This window comes from Lissotriton helveticus, chromosome 4_1 (assembly GCF_964261635.1).
Source record: "Lissotriton helveticus chromosome 4_1, aLisHel1.1, whole genome shotgun sequence".
NCBI classification, from domain to species: domain Eukaryota; kingdom Metazoa; phylum Chordata; class Amphibia; order Caudata; family Salamandridae; genus Lissotriton; species Lissotriton helveticus.
Genome location: NC_136063.1, coordinates 1633869522 through 1633887036, shown reverse-complemented (window position 1 = coordinate 1633887036; position 17515 = coordinate 1633869522). Strand labels below are relative to the sequence as shown.

The following is a 17515-nucleotide window of genomic DNA, read 5'->3' as shown; positions in this document are numbered from 1 at the left end:
AATGGGTGTACACTAAAAGGGAGGGAGTAATCAGAGAAAGCCCAGTAATCCATATGGCAACATGCGCCAGGCGGAGACGGTGATAAATGAGTAAAAAGATTACAAAGGGCATGCATTAGAATTAGTGACATAAGCAGTAGCCATGCATTTTTTTTCTATGTTAGGGACACTGCATACTGCTGAACAAAGACACCCTATCAACGAGAAAGAAAGTGTAAGATCCAGCAAATGTGGCAAACTCAGCAGAAATTCAGGATTCGAGAAATCTATTTGCCCACTCGCTAAGGTGAGTCAGATCTTATCCGGGCAGGCTGTTTTTAGCGTCTACTGGCCCGGTCTGCCGATAAGAGTTCGAATGGGCAAAAAAAAAAAAAACACAGGTGTTCTGTTCATTCAGAAAGTGAATAAGCAATAAAGATGATTTTAAATCTTTGCTTTTATCTGATCACATTTCCTGTGCATTAAAAGACAGAGGTCAAACGTCATGTCTTCTAAAAAATTGCTTCGTATTTTATCCTGGAGATTGTTTTTTTTTTCCTTTTCTTTCTCTAACTGCAGAGTTAGAGGATTTTGCAAATTTAGCTGTCTGAAAATCGTGCTGAGGGACAGAGAGTGTGAAATGAAGGGGGTCTGGGGTGAACAGGGCCGGGGCACTCAATGGAGTAGCTGTGCGCTTTATAAGTCACATTTCATTTTCTCTGTACAAATATTTCAAAATATATTTCAGGATCGCACTTTATAGTAATCGTGATAGAAACAAAGATTTTAATATGACTATAACAAATCAGAAAACTTTGCTTGGTGAAGTGCAAATGAGAACTATTTGCTAAAACCCAATCTCCACACATTATCGTTTGTATGCTAGACAGCGTTAGCAGAAAACTGCTCATCAATGGAAAAGTTTGTAGTAATTTTAACGGAAAACGTGCGGTTTTTAAGTGACAGCGAGTTACCACCTCATGCTTTAGTGATCTATTTATTAAATGTGAGAGAGTGTTTACACATGAACTTTGAACCATTCCTGGCCTGCCCCTGATGACAATGCTATTAGAGGCAAGTCACGGCTCATGTGTACCCTACCCTATGCATGGGTTAGATTTTTATTATTCATGGAGGTAACGTTTAATCTATTAAATCAAACAAAAGAGTTCTTTGATCAGCATACATGTTAAACTCACACAATTTAAGGTGCTCTCATATGTGATAATGAAGTAAAAGGTGACTCCGTGAAATAATATATTTACCTAAGATCACACAACTTGAGACCAGTTTATAGGTCATATGCATTACAGTTAGATCAAGTGGATCATTCAAGTCACTAGATCTGCAGATTTGGTAACATGTTTATGATTTTTCGAGGCATGAAACTACACAATCTTTAAAAGCCCCATATTCCACCTACTTCTGCCAGGCCAAGTGAAGCTGGAATTATGAGCAGATGTACCTCCCTAAGGCCTCTCTTAAGCTCCAGAAGATTCTCAAAAGCAGACAAACCCAAGTTAGGTCCTGGATGAGACCCTAGCCAGACCAGCATCCTGCACGTATGAGGATGAAATACAAATCACTTGGTTGGTTACTGTTTTCCCAGCACAAATTAATTTGATATGCCTCATGCAACCCTTCTGTTCTCTTCCACGACAGCCACTAACTGTCTTGGATCCCAGAGACCATTGTGCTTTCTAGTTAACCTTAGGAAGTGTCTACCTAGAATGTACTCCCAGATAACTTCCCCTTTCATTATTAGTAGTGAATGACATTTCAGAGGAAAAAAAAGAGACAATGTGGTGTTAAAGGAGACTTTTCATACTTCCATCGGATTGGATTGGCTAAGACAGCAGCATGGCACACATTTGGTAGTTGTCATTATATTCAGTCTTAGCCCAGCTCTTGTCTGATCTGAGACCCTTGCAAAAAAAATCTTACGTCTCACCCAAGTTAACTTTCCTTCAGATCTGGGCACAATGTAGTAATCTAGAATGTGTGGTAAGCTAGGTGTGATTTAGACAGGTGGGGGAAACAAGCACGTTCCTCAAGTATCCGGTTCTTGAGGAGGTATGCACCACATTGTTGAGCCATTCAAAATGGAGAACAGATTGCAAGTGAATGATAGGTGAAAAAGGATAAACTAGCATTTTGTTTTCAGTAATTGTTAAAGAAAAATACAAATTTTTACAGGCGCCCTGAGCAAATTACAGATAAATTATTATTGAAGCTAAAAGTGAAATTATAGGAGGTTGGGATTTTCTACATCTGATATCAGGAATGAGACCTAGTGATGTATGTAGTATTGTTGACATCTTGTACAGCATTCGAGTCTGATAATATTAATTCGTATTTTTAACCTGTCTTGAGTCAGTCTATTCAAGACCAATGGCATTGTATAAGTTTTATTGTTGTTTGAAACCGTTATCACACCCGTGTTATCCTTCCACATTTATTGAGATTTTTTTAAATATACAATTTAATTCCTAAACTAAAACATCAATGGACATGAGATGGGGCACAGCGGATTTAAAAGAATCAGAACTGAATATTAAAAGTAATTCTGCACTCGAAAACACGACAAAGAAGATTTAAGGTCACGACTCCCAAACCGAGGTTGGGGAGCAAACAAGTCCAAACTAAACGCCCACCCGGGGGTGGTGGTTATTGCAGACATGGCCGTGGGCCGGGACGCACGCGCCATCCTTAGCTCTGGGGGAGGAGCCCGCCTTCACAACAAACACACAACCCCACGTCTGCGTGTGAAGAGATTTAAATAGCAAAGTAATATTCAAAAGTAGAAAGACCCGAACGGAGCTTACTAAGGCGTGTCGAGAACAAGTGAAAAACGCCCCCATCCGTATAACTATAATGAATTCCGGTTCTCTCGATAATTGTCGCGCGCCAGAGTGCACGGACAAGAGAGTTAGCTTATTCTCAAAAGCACGAACACGCAAAAGGAAAGGGCTCGTGGCTTGAAAATTAAGAAATGCAGCTCCCAACCAGAGCCCTTCTGGCGATGCCATCTCTCCTGACCCCAGCACCAGGCACACACTGGTGCTAGGGCTTTGCAGCGAGCTACACAAGTTACACGTAGGGACAGAGCAGGAATAACAACGCCGGCATGTGCCACCTCATGCCAGCATTCACATGCACACAGGAGGCTCACAGGTCGCAGGGGTCCACATCTTCCATCCAGTTATTGCGGCTCATCGTGGCTGCTGGGCTGGCCTTTAGCCGCCGCCTCTCTGCTGCTCCCGGTTCCTGCTTTCTCCACCGCGCACGCGCAGCCGTTCTACAGGCGCCTCCCCATGCACAGGAGCGAGAGATAACGTCCCCTCTTCAATAACGAGGCAAAAAGCCAGCTCCCACTGAACTGCCATTCATTCAAAGGGCAGAATGCTGCTCACAGGCAAATAATTACACAAAGTAAACAATGTCAGATGCAAAACATGTTAATATGGAAGGATTTATTGATATGATAGTTACTCCTGTCACCTTTGTTTTATCAGGAGCCAACACAAATGAGACGACCCTATTTTTTTCAAAATGAACCATTCAGGAGGCGGCATGCGGGATATTTTAGGCGGGAAAAACAATCTAAAAATGAAACCATTGAACAGCTGTAGCCAGGAAAAATGTCAGTTTTACCTTCTTATAAGACAGACCAAATATATGACTTTATTTGCAATAAAGGTGCACTAGATTGTAGCAGGTCATTCCTTGAATCTCTATGGCACAGAATCCACCTGATGTTCAAAATGAAGATGGCATTCATTTTAAATTACACTGATCCTTAATTCTACTTTATTTTGAAATATATATATTTTTCATATATCACATGTGTTTTAATTTCTATGAACGTTAATCTTCTTTCCCCAAACTAGCTTGGAATGAGGCAACAAGAGAACTGCAGGAACGCAATTTTAGGTCTCACCTGCCACACAGCATTTAGCTGTCTATTGGCCAGAGGTCATCAAACTTTTTTGTTGTTGCTCCAAGCCTCCCTAAACAATGTTTTAAAGTAAGGCTTCCTTTTAAAACGTTATGGCAAGGATTGGGGGGAGGTGGATGGGCAAGGCTGAGTGCAAGGGTGTGGGGTGTATGAGAGTATTTATGGGGCACTTTTTCTATAGCTCATAAGTCTTATTAAATGTGAGACTTATAAAAGGACAAACACATCAGACAAAACAGAAACTAGAGAAAAAAATGCTGGTCCGCAAAATTGGGTAATGTGAGCTCCTCACTTTCCTCGGTTCCAATGCATCTGCACCTAGTGCACTAATGATATCTGGGGCTTTGAGTAGCAGGCAGTGACCTGTGCCTCCTTCATTCTTTTCCCACCCTGCTTGCTCATCACCCCTGTCTTGAAGCAGGCTCTCTATCCTTTAAAAAAGAAATCAGGTAGCACATTTGTTGCCCCTTCTGTAAGCAAAGTTGCTATAAGTCTCACTGCAAGTGAAGAAAATGAGTCCCCATGAAGCCACTTATAAAGTAAGAATCATAACTGTGATGTAGTGGGCCGCTCACATTTGAACCCCAGTGCCACTGCACCTGATTCAATAGTGATAGCTACAACCTTGCAAAGTAGGCTATCACTGCCACCTCCCTCGCTCCTCACCATCTATCTGAGTCCAAGCTAAGGTGTCTCCTCTGCTTCAGTTTTCCCCTTCCTTGGGTCATTGCTCTAAGTTACAAAGCAACATTGGCACAGCAAGAGTGCACTTGGCCCTAAGGCAAGCAAGAAAGGAAAGCAGAACAGCCATAATTGGGATTTAATTGGCCCCTCACACCACTAGGCCCTCTTGCCACTACACCTTAAGCACCATGATACCTACAGCCTTGTCTCCTCTGCTAACTCCACTGGGTCATCACCCCTAGGACTTTGGCCCAAAGCAGGCTGTCTGCCCCTTTGTGGTAAAAAAGGGAGTGGGGGGGACAAAAGTCCAACATTTCGTCCCTGTTACTTGGGCCCTGTTCTCTGCACAGCAAGGGTGACTTGGCCCTAATACTATTAAAACAAATGGTCCCCATTTCCCTTTTTGATAGTACATAAGCAAACAATGGGTTGCACTGGATCCTCACACTCCTGGCCCCAGTGCCACGGCACTTGGCGCACTAGTGGCAATAATGACCATTTAAAGACATTAAAAAAAAAATAAAGCAAACCGCCAAATCTCAGCCAGTTCAGCAGGACATCTCTTTGAGGAAGCTGTCTCTATTTGTAAATGAAAAAAATTGCTCCCGCCTGATCATCATCATCATCATCAACAAATTCTTTATTTAGGCCAATTAAGACCATAAAAGCACAAAGAATAATATAATATCACAGTTAAAATGTTTGTCAAGAACAATATACATACGTAATCACGATATAAATTCAATCAAATAGAAGCTTACAAATTGTAAAAGTATAAAAAAATAAAACATGTCAAATAAAACAATTTCATAGGAGAGTGTAAAGATGCAATAAAATGGTTTAGACAACTCACAGTAGATAAACTTTGCATAGCAGCAGTTTGACTAGTGCATAACTAGTAATTCCAAGGAGACTATAATAATAGTGTGGAAAGAGGTTCTAGATGTTATTCACAGCTAAAGTGTAATCAAATTAAACAAAGACCCCCCAAACCAATCTCAGAAGGTTGATGTGGACTAGTTTACTGTACTGTCCCAATGCTAGTGGCTTCTGCTACTTGGGCCTGCAGCGCAGCTGTTCTGAGAGACCAGGCCCAGCTTAAATATCTTGCAGTTGCAAATACTATTGGTTCAGAGGTGTCAGATTTTGATATACGTAGAGCACCCAAGCACTATTTCACGACTAAGTTACAGCAGCGTGGCAGAATCCACGTCGATCTCAGTTTGTTATACTTACTGTAGACCAATTCAGAATTCACCTCGGTTTCCAGCGTATTAGGGCAAAACGAGTAATCACATTTCTGCTCCCCTTCTTTACACTATCTCGAGGTGAAACCCCTGACTAGCAGTTTGCCAGCCCGGAAGCAAATATACAGTGAATTTGCTACAGGGGAGTAATTCTATCGAGAAGCACCTCGAACTGCTGGGAGCATTTGTGGCTTAAGACTTTAGCCGTTAGGCCATCTCGCCGTGCTTCGCGCCACATATTTTGCAGAACATTCTACCAATAAATGTTTTTGAGCCAATTGGCCGGGTTCACCCTCAGCTTGCTTGGTGCTTCCCAAACGCCCCAAAGCTTTAGCTTACTGCATAAGGTTTTCACAGCTTGGATCCATGGAGTGGTGCATTGCTTATCTATTAGTAGTAGCTCCTGGGGGCATGGCTTGGCGCCGATGGAGTGAGCAGCACTGCTCGGGAGCTCCCGTCGGCCGGCCGCCATCCACAGCCATCCTAAAGCCCCACACTGGGCCGATACCCCACAGCTCGCTCCCGCAATGGCCAGAGCAGCAGGGACGTACCGGATGTAAAACAAGCCTTTCCTGTGGCCCGGATCTGCTGAACTCGGACACGGAGAGCACGCCCGGGTGCAAAGCCAAGATGGCGGCGCCCAGCGGGCGCTGACGACCCCGGATTGAGCACCGTCAGCCATCGCGGACACCCAAGAGCAGAGGACCGACGTGTTCCCCCTTCGGCCCCAAACCTGTCACTGAGTGTTGACTGGAGGGACCCCCTGGGCACTGGAAGAAGGAGAACAAACGCGCTGCTTGCGGCAGCCAAAAGCAGCCAAAATGGCGGCGCACGAGGACGGAGGCGCCTGAGAGGCTGCTGAGACGCAGCTTGGGACCTGTGGTGCTTCTTTCCGGGCCCCCCCCCCGGGTGAGATCCTGCCAGGTCCTGGAAGCCCACCAAGTAAGGCTGGAGGTGGAGGGTGAGACGACCCGACCGGCAGGGAGATGGTGAAGGTGCCCGAGGACCTCCCGGGGAGAACACAGAGCGCAATAACTGCTGCGCGGCCTGATTTACCGCCACTTGGGCGAACACTGGAGGCGGCACCCCTGAAGGTGAGGTGGTGAGAGAACTGCATTGCTGGCGGACCCCATAAGCCACACGGGCTCGAGGACACACGCAGACTGAGTGAGGGTGCTTGGGGACCGGGGACTCTTATCTGGACCTCGAGGAGCATGCGCTTTCAGATCTTCTGCACTTTTCCTTTGTTCGCGGCCAATTCCGCGGAACCGAGGGAGGAGCCGCGTCTCTGTTCCCCGGAGCCGAACAGGAGACATCGACCCTTTGCGCTGTGTGGGAGCGTGTTAGTTAACCTCCCTACAGCGGGACACTGTTTCTCTAGCTATCAGTCCCGGTTCTGGAACCGAACCGAAGAAACATTGAACTGCCTATATTTGTTTTTCTTTTGCTTACATTACTTCCATTGGATTTACCGGTGACCCCAAGGACCTGGCAAGCCCCCTTTCTTGTAACGAAGTTGCTCCGGAGATAGGAGCCACTGGAGAGGCGGAGACTGCGCATGCCTGCGTTCTTTTCTCGCCACACGCAAAGACCAGCGCACCACGGTGCTCTCCTTACAAGACACCCCTCTACACTAAGAACAGTCCTTTGGAGCGATAACCAGGACCAATTAATGTAAGTGCGTATGGATGGTGTTTGTCTGTGCAGGATTAGGAGAGTGATTGCGGTACTACTCATTTCTGTTCTTGTTGTCTTCCTTATGCAGGGGTCCCAGAGGGAGTATAGAAAAAGGTCTCCTATTCCTGTGACGGAACAGGCTTCTTTTATTATTTTGTCCCATTCCCCTTTTCCCTAGAATACTTCACTACCCATAGTGCGCAGCTACATTGTGGTGGGTGTAGTGTTTAGGGGACATTGGGAACTACTCTTCACGGCGTTGTTCCTGCTGGCCGTTCTGAAGGTTAGTGGCTTAGTATTGTTGGCGCTACTGACACCTGACAGATTGTCAAGCCCACGTTACTAGCCAGCCCGAGCGATGGATACTAATGCAGTGCTCACCTCGCTCTTAGAAAGTTTTAATGCCTTACAGCATGAGGTACAATCCTCTAGACTAGAAAACCAAGAACTCAGGAAAGAGATGGGTACCATTAGGAGAGAGGTGGCGGGTATCTCTAGACAAGGAGGTAAATCGTATATACGAGAAGCGACCCTACCCCCTCCTTCTCAGGCCACCCAACCCTCAACCTTCACTCCTCCAGACGGAGGTTTCTTTACTCCTAGTTCTGATGCCCATACATTTGCTGGACCTGTTCCGAGGGTGCATGTTCTCCAGCACTCCGGAATACCATTGGCCCCTCCTGAGAGGTTTTACGGGGATCCAAAGAAATTCGAAACGTTTCTGAACCAGTGCCGCCTACATTTCTTGTGCAAACCTGCTGTTTTCCGAGAGGAAGCAACCAAAACTGCGTTTATGATGTCATATTTGGGTGGAAATGCGGCGAGTTGGGCCATTCCTCTAATGGAACGCAATGACCCTGTATTACAGAATTTTGCCGGATTCTGCCTTGAGATGAGAAAACTGTTTGATCGCAAGTCACACATGCTAACCTTAGATCGGGAGTTATTAACCCTTCATCAGGGTTCTCAAGATCTCCTGTCGTACATCACCACCTTCAATCGTCTAGTCGTAGAATCTGATTGGCCTCCAGCAAAAAGGACTTCCCTTTTCTATCAAGGACTGCGGGGGGAACTAAAGGATGTGCTCTCACAGGTGGTGCAGCTGCCGCAGACTTGTGAAGAAATGATAGATCTCACGGTGCAACTGGATCACCGCTTACTCGAACGGAAGGGCGACAGATCTAAAGCCGACATTCGTTTCTTGCCTTCTAGACCTAGAACATATCAAGAAGAAACTACAAAACAGAGCGATAAACCAGAACCTATGCAGATTGGAGGAATCCGGGGCCCCCTGACGGCAGAAGAGCGAGACAAAAGAAGGAAAATTATGCTCTGTATGTATTGTGGAAAGGCAGGCCATTTTATCAAGGACTGTCGAGCTCGAGCCCAAGTCCCTATCCAAAAATCGATGCAAAAAGGACAGGCCGTGATCAGAGGATCTGAGGGGTTGGGAAACGAACAGGCATGAACCAGGGGGAGGTCACTGGTTCAACAGGCGCCTGGACAACGATCTCTTCAGTGATGGCAAACACCCTCCAGAGTACAGCAGCCCACCTCACTGTGAAAGTGCAGTTGTATCAAGAAGAGACCCATCACATCATGGTAGCTGCCTTGATAGACTCCGGAGCAACCGGCAATTTTATTGACCAAGCATACTCTCGATTGATAGGAGTGGAATGGCAGAAGAAGAAAGCCCCCACTCAAGTCCATGCCGTAGATGGAAAAACCCTCACATCGGGACCTGTCTGGTATCACACGGTCCCTCTCCTTATGAAGTTGGGAGAACGGCATTATGAATCTATCCAATTCGACGTCATAGACGCCCCGCAATTCCGTCTAATATTGGGCATGCCATGGCTCGTGGTACATAATCCTACTATCAGATGGGCCGAGCGCTCAGTACAGATGGACTCCTTGTACTGTCTCGAACAATGTACACAGAAGAGGAATTTAACGGAGAAGCAACATGAAGGCAACCAGGCCGTCTTCTTAGCTACTGCTTGCCTCCCATTGGAATCCTGCAGCACGACCATCTTGCCCAGGGAATACGAGGAATATCGAACGGTGTTCGATAAACAATTGGCCACACAACTACCCCCACATCGGGCATATGATTGCCGAATAGAGCTGACCCCTGGAGCAGAAATACCATGTAGCAGGGTGTATGCCTTAACGGAACCGGAAACGCAATATCTCCGTAATTATATTGATGAGAACCTTGCCTCCGGTTTCATCAGACATTCATCCTCGCCAGCTTCGTCGCCCCTCTTTTTCATTTCAAAGAAGGATTGTGACGAACTTCGCACGTGTATCGACTATCGGGCCATTAATCGTATCACGATAAAAAATCGATACCCATTACCCTTGATTCCGGTTTTACTGGATCAATTGAAAGGGAGCAAGTACTTCACGAAAGTGGACTTGCGCGGAGCCTACCATTTAGTGAGAGTGAAACAAGGGGACGAATGGAAGACCGCCTTCAGAACAAAATTCGGACTCTATGAATACAGAGTGATGCCTTTCGGGCTCTGTAACGCCCCCGCGGCGTTTCAGTACTTCATGGATGAAGTACTGAGAGGACTGCTAGACACTATCTGCATCGTCTACATCGACGATATTCTAATCTATTCCACCACTCTTCTAGAACACGTACAGCACGTGAAGACTGTACTAGAGCGTCTCCGACTCCATTCCCTGTACGCCAAACTGGAAAAACGCTTGTTCCACGTCCGAGAAATAGCCTTCCTGGGGTACATCATAAACGAAGACGGATTCCAAATGGAAAAAGGCAAGGTGGAGGTGATAACCTGCTGGAAAACACCTTCCAATGTGAAAGCTGTCCAGTGTTTCTTGGGATTCGCGAACTATTACCGGCGCTTCATTAAAGACTTTTCAAAAATCATCCAACCCATCTCAAGTCTTCTCAGAAAAAACACCCACTTTGTATGGGGAAAAGAAGCCGCGAGTGCCTTCGAGACACTCAAAGAACGATTCACACAAGCACCAATCCTACGACATCCAGACACTCAATTGCCTTTCATCCTAGAAACAGATGCTTCCCAGTACGCACTCGGAGGAGTGCTCTCCCAGAGACATCCGTCCACGGGGCAACTTCACCCAGTAGCCTATTTTTCGAAGAAGCTGACTCCTAGCGAGATAAATTATTCCATATCCGACAAGGAGCTGCTCGCAATAAAGAGGGCATGCGAAGAATGGAGACACTACCTTCTGGGGGCACGTCACGTGGTTGAAATCTACACAGACCACAAAAACTTGCTATTTCTAAGGACAGCAAAGGCGTTGACACCTCGGCAATTGAGATGGACGTTATTCTTTGCCGACTACGACTTTGTGATAAAGTACAAACCGGGGCCCCAAAACGGGAAGGCGGATGCCTTGTCGCGTAACGAAGACATTCACGAAGCGGGCCAGGGAGAAAGCACTGACATACCCTCTATATTGCCTACATCATGTTTTCCTGGATCACAACTAGCGTTGATCGAGTCCCATGAATTCTTGGACGACCTAAAGGTGGCGATCTCAGACCTAGACAGCGATGCCTGGATTCAAGAGAATCCTGAATCCCGCACCAAAAAGGAAGATTTGCTATACCAGTCGCATGCACTATATGTCCCACACTCCACTCTCCAGAAAAAGGTGTTGGCATGGGCTCATGACTCCAACCTGGGAGGACACTTGGGACGGTTTAAAACCATAGCCACCATACAACGCTCATTCTGGTGGCCATTGCTGCAAAGGGATGTGGAGAAGTATCTACAGACCTGTGCAGTATGTGCACAAGGAAAGGCAAGCCATGCAAGACCAACAGGACTTCTACGCCCTCTCCCCGTTCCTCCTAAGCCATGGCACACCGTCTCTATGGACTTCATCGTGGAGATGCCACCATGTGAAGGGTTCACCACTATCTTAGTCGTGGTGGATCACTTATCAAAGATGGGCCATTTCATACTACTCAAAAGATTACCCACATCCGCAGAGCTAGCATTTGTCTTTCTTCAGAATATTGTACGTTTACATGGGATACCTAACGTTATAATCACGGACAGAGGGTCACAATTCATATCCCGTTTCTGGAAGGCAGTGTGCAAATCCATGTCCATTGAAGCTAAACTATCTAGCAGCTATCACCCCCAAACAGATGGGAAAACGGAACGCCTAAACCAAACCCTGGAGCAGTATCTTCGTTGCTTTACCTTACAGAACGCCACCGATTGGTATCCGTTATTATGGGCTGCAGAGTTCACATACAACAACTCTGACCACACTACGTTAGGGTGCTCCCCTTTCTTTTGTGTCAACGGATTCCACCCTAACATGCTCCCTTTTGAATGGCCTATCCAGTCTCGTCTGCCAAGCGTCAGTGAACACCACGCTCACCTAAAGGCGGTGTTGACGGATGCAAGGCGGCATTTGCTAACTGCCCAACGATCTCAAAAGCAACAAGCAGATAGGAAGAGGACTCCTGAACCCGCCTACCAAGTAGGGGACAAAGTCTGGTTAAGCACAAAAAATCTGCCTCTGAAAGGCGTGAACAAACTGAAACCCCGATATGTGGGCCCCTATGGTATTGAGGAAGTCATCAACCCAGTATCAATGCGACTATCCTTGCCCGTTTCCTGGCGCATCCATCCTGTTTTTCACGTCTCTCTCCTCCTCCCATGCCCTGTTAGCACTAGGTTGCCAATTCGTCCTACACGCATTGATGTAGAGGGGTGGGATGAGTACGAGGTTCAGTCCCTTCTGGACTCCAGATTAGTGCGTGGAAGGGTTCAATATCTGGTGGACTGGAAAGGGTTCGGGGTGGAGGATAGAACCTGGGAACCTGCAGAGAACCTCCATTGTCCCGACCTGATAGAAGAGTTCCATACCACCCATCCGGGAAGGCCTGGTCGACCACCGAGTCGGCGGTCCTTGAGAGGGGGTTCTGTCATGGTCACAAGTCGGAATGCAGCCCCCAACCCTCACCTTTCCCGGTTTCGCCTGTCACGTATGAATGTATCAGGGACTACATCTCCCATAAGGCCAAGAGGCAGATCGCAGACTGACAGGAAGGAGCACACTCCTATTTAAGTCCCGCCTCTAAATGAAACGGGGCTTGACAATCTGCCTGCGGAGCTTGGATCCTGTTTGCCGTTGCCTTGCTACGTTTCTCGAAGTCCTGCCAAACTTGCGTTTCTGCCCGGATTTAGAAATGCATTACTTGAAGTGCAACTGCGCTTTCAGATCTTCTGCACTTTTCCTTTGTTCGCGGCCAATTCCGCGGAACCGAGGGAGGAGCCGTGTCTCTGTTCCCCGGAGCCGAACAGGAGACGCCGACCCTTTGCGCTGTGTGGAAGCGTGTTAGTTAACCTCCCTACAGCGGGACACTGTTTCTCTAGCTATCAGTCCCGGTTCTGGAACCGAACCGAAAAAACATTGAACTGCCTATATTTGTTTTTCTTTTGCTTACATTACTTCCATTGGATTTACCGGTGACCCCAAGGACCTGGCAAGCTCCCTTTCTTGTAACGAAGTTGCTCCGGAGATAGGAGCCACTGTAGAGGCGGAGACTGCGCATGCCTGCGTTCTTTTCTCGCCACACGCAAAGACCAGCGCACCACGGTGCTCTCCTTACAAGACACCCCTCTGCACTAAGAACAGTCCTTTGGAGCGATAACCAGGACCAATTAATGTAAGTGCGTACGGATGGTGTTTGTCTGTGCAGGATTAGGAGAGTGATTGCGGTACTACTCATTTCTGTTCTTGTTGTCTTCCTTATGCAGGGGTCCCAGAGGGAGTATAGAAAAAGGTCTCCTATTCCTGTGACGGAACAGGCTTCTTTTATTATTTTGTCCCATTCCCCTTTTCCCTAGAATACTTCACTACCCATAGTGCGCAGCTACATTGTGGTGGGTGTAGTGTTTAGGGGACATTGGGAACTACTCTTCACGGCGTCGTTCCTGCTGGCCGTTCTGAAGGTTAGTGGCTTAGTATTGTTGGCGCTACTGACACCTGACAAGAACGCCCGGAATTGCACGCGGCACTCGAAGATACTAAAGAGGAAGTGGCGAAGCAAACAGAGAGGCTTAGAAGCTTCGACTACAAGAAGTACTTAGAGCGCACATATGCTGAAAGGGACAGATCAGGCTCACTCCTGACGTGGCTGACGAACCCGACGAGTAGGGGCACTCCCCTGATGGAGATAGAGGACGAAGGGGGGACCAGACACTTTACCCCAGACAAGATTAATTAGATCTTTTCGCGCTACTATGCCAAACTTTACACGAAGATGCGCATTTGCGATGCTGCAGAAATCAGGGAACACCAAGCTGACCTGCCGTTGACAGTCTTGAACCCTGAAGTGGCGGAATTATTAGGGGCTGATTTTATGCAGCGGGAGATACGGGTTGCTATCAAGGGTATGGCACGAAACAAGACCCTGGGCACAGATGGCTTACCGGCCGAATATTATGCAACATGTACAGACGAGCTGACCCCCCAAATGGCTGCGATGTACCAGGGGGCCCGAGAGCTGGGAGAGCTGCCAGAGAGTGCCAGAAAAGCCCTTCTTGTCCCCATACCTAACCCAGGAAGGAGCCTCATGTATATCCAGCCTACATGCCACTGTCCATGCTGAATATGGATTATAAAATCTTAAATAAAATCCTTGCGGCTGAAAGTGAGGAGAGACGCAGAGTATTGGTGGGAGCTGATGGAGCCTTGCATCTGGAACCGCCTGTAGCTGGCAATGGGACGGCGCCTTCGAAATCCACGGGGACTGAAGAGATATTGGTCCCGGACACCCTGCCGGCCACGGCAGAGGTCATGCCACTGACTGCTGCGGCGATCCCCGAGAGTGCGGAGATCGTGACTCCTGAGACGGTGGACCCATCTTGAAGTAGCTGAGTGGTTGGGGATACGGAGAGTATGTTATGGGACAAGATCTCAAACCTCTATGAGAGAAACTCAGGAAGGAATGGGGGTGCTGCATGACGTATGGTAGTAGGGGGGTTCCTTCTGTGCATGGTATGAGAGTGGAGGAGGGAGTGGTCATGGCTAGGGGATGTGGGAGTACATATTGATCTATGCTAGATAGTATGAGCCTGGTAAAGATGTTTTGAATCGGGTCTTGCAGGGAGTCGGGTGGGGGGGAAGGGGTTCCTTGTTTTTGTTCTAGAGTGAATATTGCCTCGTTGGGCGAATGGGGTGGCTGTGCACGTCCTGGCACCAGCAGGGAAAGGGCATATTGGCATGTTTGGTTGTTGCTGGTATATTGCTCGTGGGAGGGGGCAGGGGGCCTGTTTGAAGGGAATGTTCAAGGGGACAGTTTTAGGCATCGGTTGTATCACAGATCGGGCACCGGAGGGACGTGCACTGGGAGCGGACGGTTGTGGTGGGGTAGGTTATGTTGGACACGATGGGTTACAAGTTTATGAGCTGGAACGTGAGGGGGCTAGGCACATGCACTAAGAAATACAGGGTCCTTTCCTTCCTCCGCAGACATGGAGTGTTCATCGCTTGTCTTCAAGAGACCCACCTGGTGGACGACGGGGCACAGAAGTTAGCCAAAAAATGGCGAGGACAAATGTTTCATGCGTCCTTCTCTACATATGCCAGGGGGGTCCTGATCTGGGTGGCCCCAGGGGTACCGTTCGCTATGCAGTATATGGAAGCGGACATTAATGTTCGATACCTGCTCCTCCGAGGTAAACTGGACAGCAGGGATATTGTCATTTTAAACTCCTACGCACCCAACTCTGATGACCCGGCCTTCTTTAGGGTCTTACAAGACGTTTTGACCCGCGACCTGGGGACCCCAACACTTTGGTTTGGGGACTTTAATTGCATACTGGACCCGGCCCTGGATAGGTCTCCGCCCCGGGAGGGTACGAAACCCCGTATGACTGCGCAGCTCGGGGAGGTCATGGGAAACATAGGGGCGTTAGATGTTTGGCGCCAAATGAATCCATCGCAGAAGGTATACACTTGCTTCTCCCCCACGCACAACACCTACAGTCGCCTAGATAGCGTCTTGGTGGCCAATACCGAGCTTAATATGTCAGTCAAGGTTACTCACCAGGCTCGTTTTTTATCAGACCACTCACCGGTAGCTTGCATGGTTCACTGGGGACCGTCGATTGTTCGTCCACGTACTTGGAGGCTCACGTTGGATATACTTAGAGATCTAATAGGAAAAGCGCACGTGGGAGCGGCTATTGGGGACTGTGTGGACCTTAACTGGGGACAGGGGGGCTTATCCGTGGCCACTAGATGGGAGGCCCTGAAGGCCGTGGTGTGGGGCGCTTGTATGGGGCTAACCCGCACTAGGCTGCATGACGTTCTAGATAGACTTGATAAATACACCCTGGGCCAATACAGGCAGCGCCTTCACAGGGAAGGCGATAAGTCGGGACGGCTCCTGGCATGGATATAGAGGAGAGAGCAGACCCCCGAGCGCATAGTAGACTTGCGGGACCTGACCGGGCAGGTGGTGTACTCGGAACAGGCCGTCCTTGGGGTGCTCCAATCCCATCTGCAACAAGTCTACGCGGCAGACCCGGCCGTTTCGGAGATATCTTATCTCCCCTACTTGCAGGGCTTGCATATGCCGACCCTTTCAGATCTGGACAGGGAGGAACTGGACGCGAGCTTGACGTTAACTGAGGTCCGGGTGGCGTTGGCCCGCTTACCGCGAGCAAACTCGCCGGGTAGTGATGGATTCCCGTCAGAGTTTTATCAAGAATACCAAGATGTATTGGCTCCGCTCCTCCTGCAGGCGTTTGAAAGCGGAGAGCTCCCACGGGGCATGGCCCAAGGGGAAATATGCATGATCCTAAAACCGGGGGGGGGGGCAAGCATGACCCCTCCTCATATCGTCCGATTACCATGATAAATTCTGATATCAAAATTCTGACCAAGTTATTGGCCACAAGGCTGGCGCCCCACATGGAGCACTTAGTACACCAAGATCAATGTGGTTTTATTCCCGGGCGGAACACGGCTATGAATCTACGACGTTTGAATCATATCCAGCATGAGGTGCGAGGGAGTGACGAACAGACGGTATTGGTCTCCATAGACCTGGCCAAGGCGTTTGATACTGTTGATTCGGGCTACTTGCAGGAGGTCCTTCGGACCTGGGGCCCAATTTCAGCCGTTGGATTCAAATCCTATATAGTTCCCCTCGTGCCAGGGTGCGTCTGGGAGCCACGAGATCTGAGGAGTGGCAGCTAGGACGGGGCATGAGACAAGGTTGCCCCCTCTCGCCGCTACTTTTCGCCCTCACCATTGAGCCGTTTGCCGTTATGCTACGAACCGAGATGAGACAATGGGGTATTCAGGTGGGTGACACGTGCAACATATTGTCGCTATATGCGGATGACGCCTTGTTTTACCTGACATCCCCAAGGGAGGCACTCCCGAGATTATTACATCACCTGGACCGTTTTGGTGAGTTGTCGGGATTGAGACTCAACCGAAGTTAAGTCCCTTATTTTACCGCTCTCGGGATTTGAAGCGGTTCCCCAGGAGGACTTGCCAGAGCTGGGGCTGCGTTGGGAACAGACTAGTTTCCGATATCTAGGCATTCATGTGGCCTCGTCAGAGGAGCAGTCCCTCGCCCGCAATATAGACCGGGTAATTACATCTCTCCAGCAATCCGTGTCCTTCTGGAACACTCTCCCTCTGTCTCTAATGGGGCAACTGGCCATATCCAAGATGGTGATGCTGCCAAGGACACTGTATGTCCTTCAGAACACATTATGCCCGCTTCCGCCGAGGGTCTTTAGGACCCTCAACACGCTGCTTACATCCCTGCTCTGGGCGGGTCGGCGAAGCAGAGTAGTCCTCCGTACCGTTGTGCGCTCCTTTGAGGAAGGGGGACTGGATGCCCCGCGCTTTGATCTTTATTACTACGCAGCACAGATACTCCAGACGGCACGATGGTTCGCAGACGCGGATGTATGGGAGA

At 48.4% G+C, this 17515-nt stretch overlaps 1 protein-coding gene across 2 annotated transcripts in view; it reads right to left on the bottom strand.

Annotated features, from left to right (window-relative positions):
* Positions 1 to 17515, bottom strand: part of TRANK1 (tetratricopeptide repeat and ankyrin repeat containing 1) — a 1265441-nt gene that overhangs the window by 1181491 nt on the left and 66435 nt on the right. The window contains exon 1 of one of the 2 annotated variants that reach the window (XM_078688286.1): positions 3152 to 3275. The exons of the other annotated variant lie outside the window; for it this stretch is intronic. Within the exon in view, the coding sequence (XP_078544412.1) occupies positions 3152 to 3195 (44 nt within the window). The 5' untranslated portion in view covers positions 3196 to 3275. Of the gene's footprint in view, positions 1 to 3151; positions 3276 to 17515 lie in introns of those variants that run through there. 2 annotated transcript variants of the gene reach the window in all.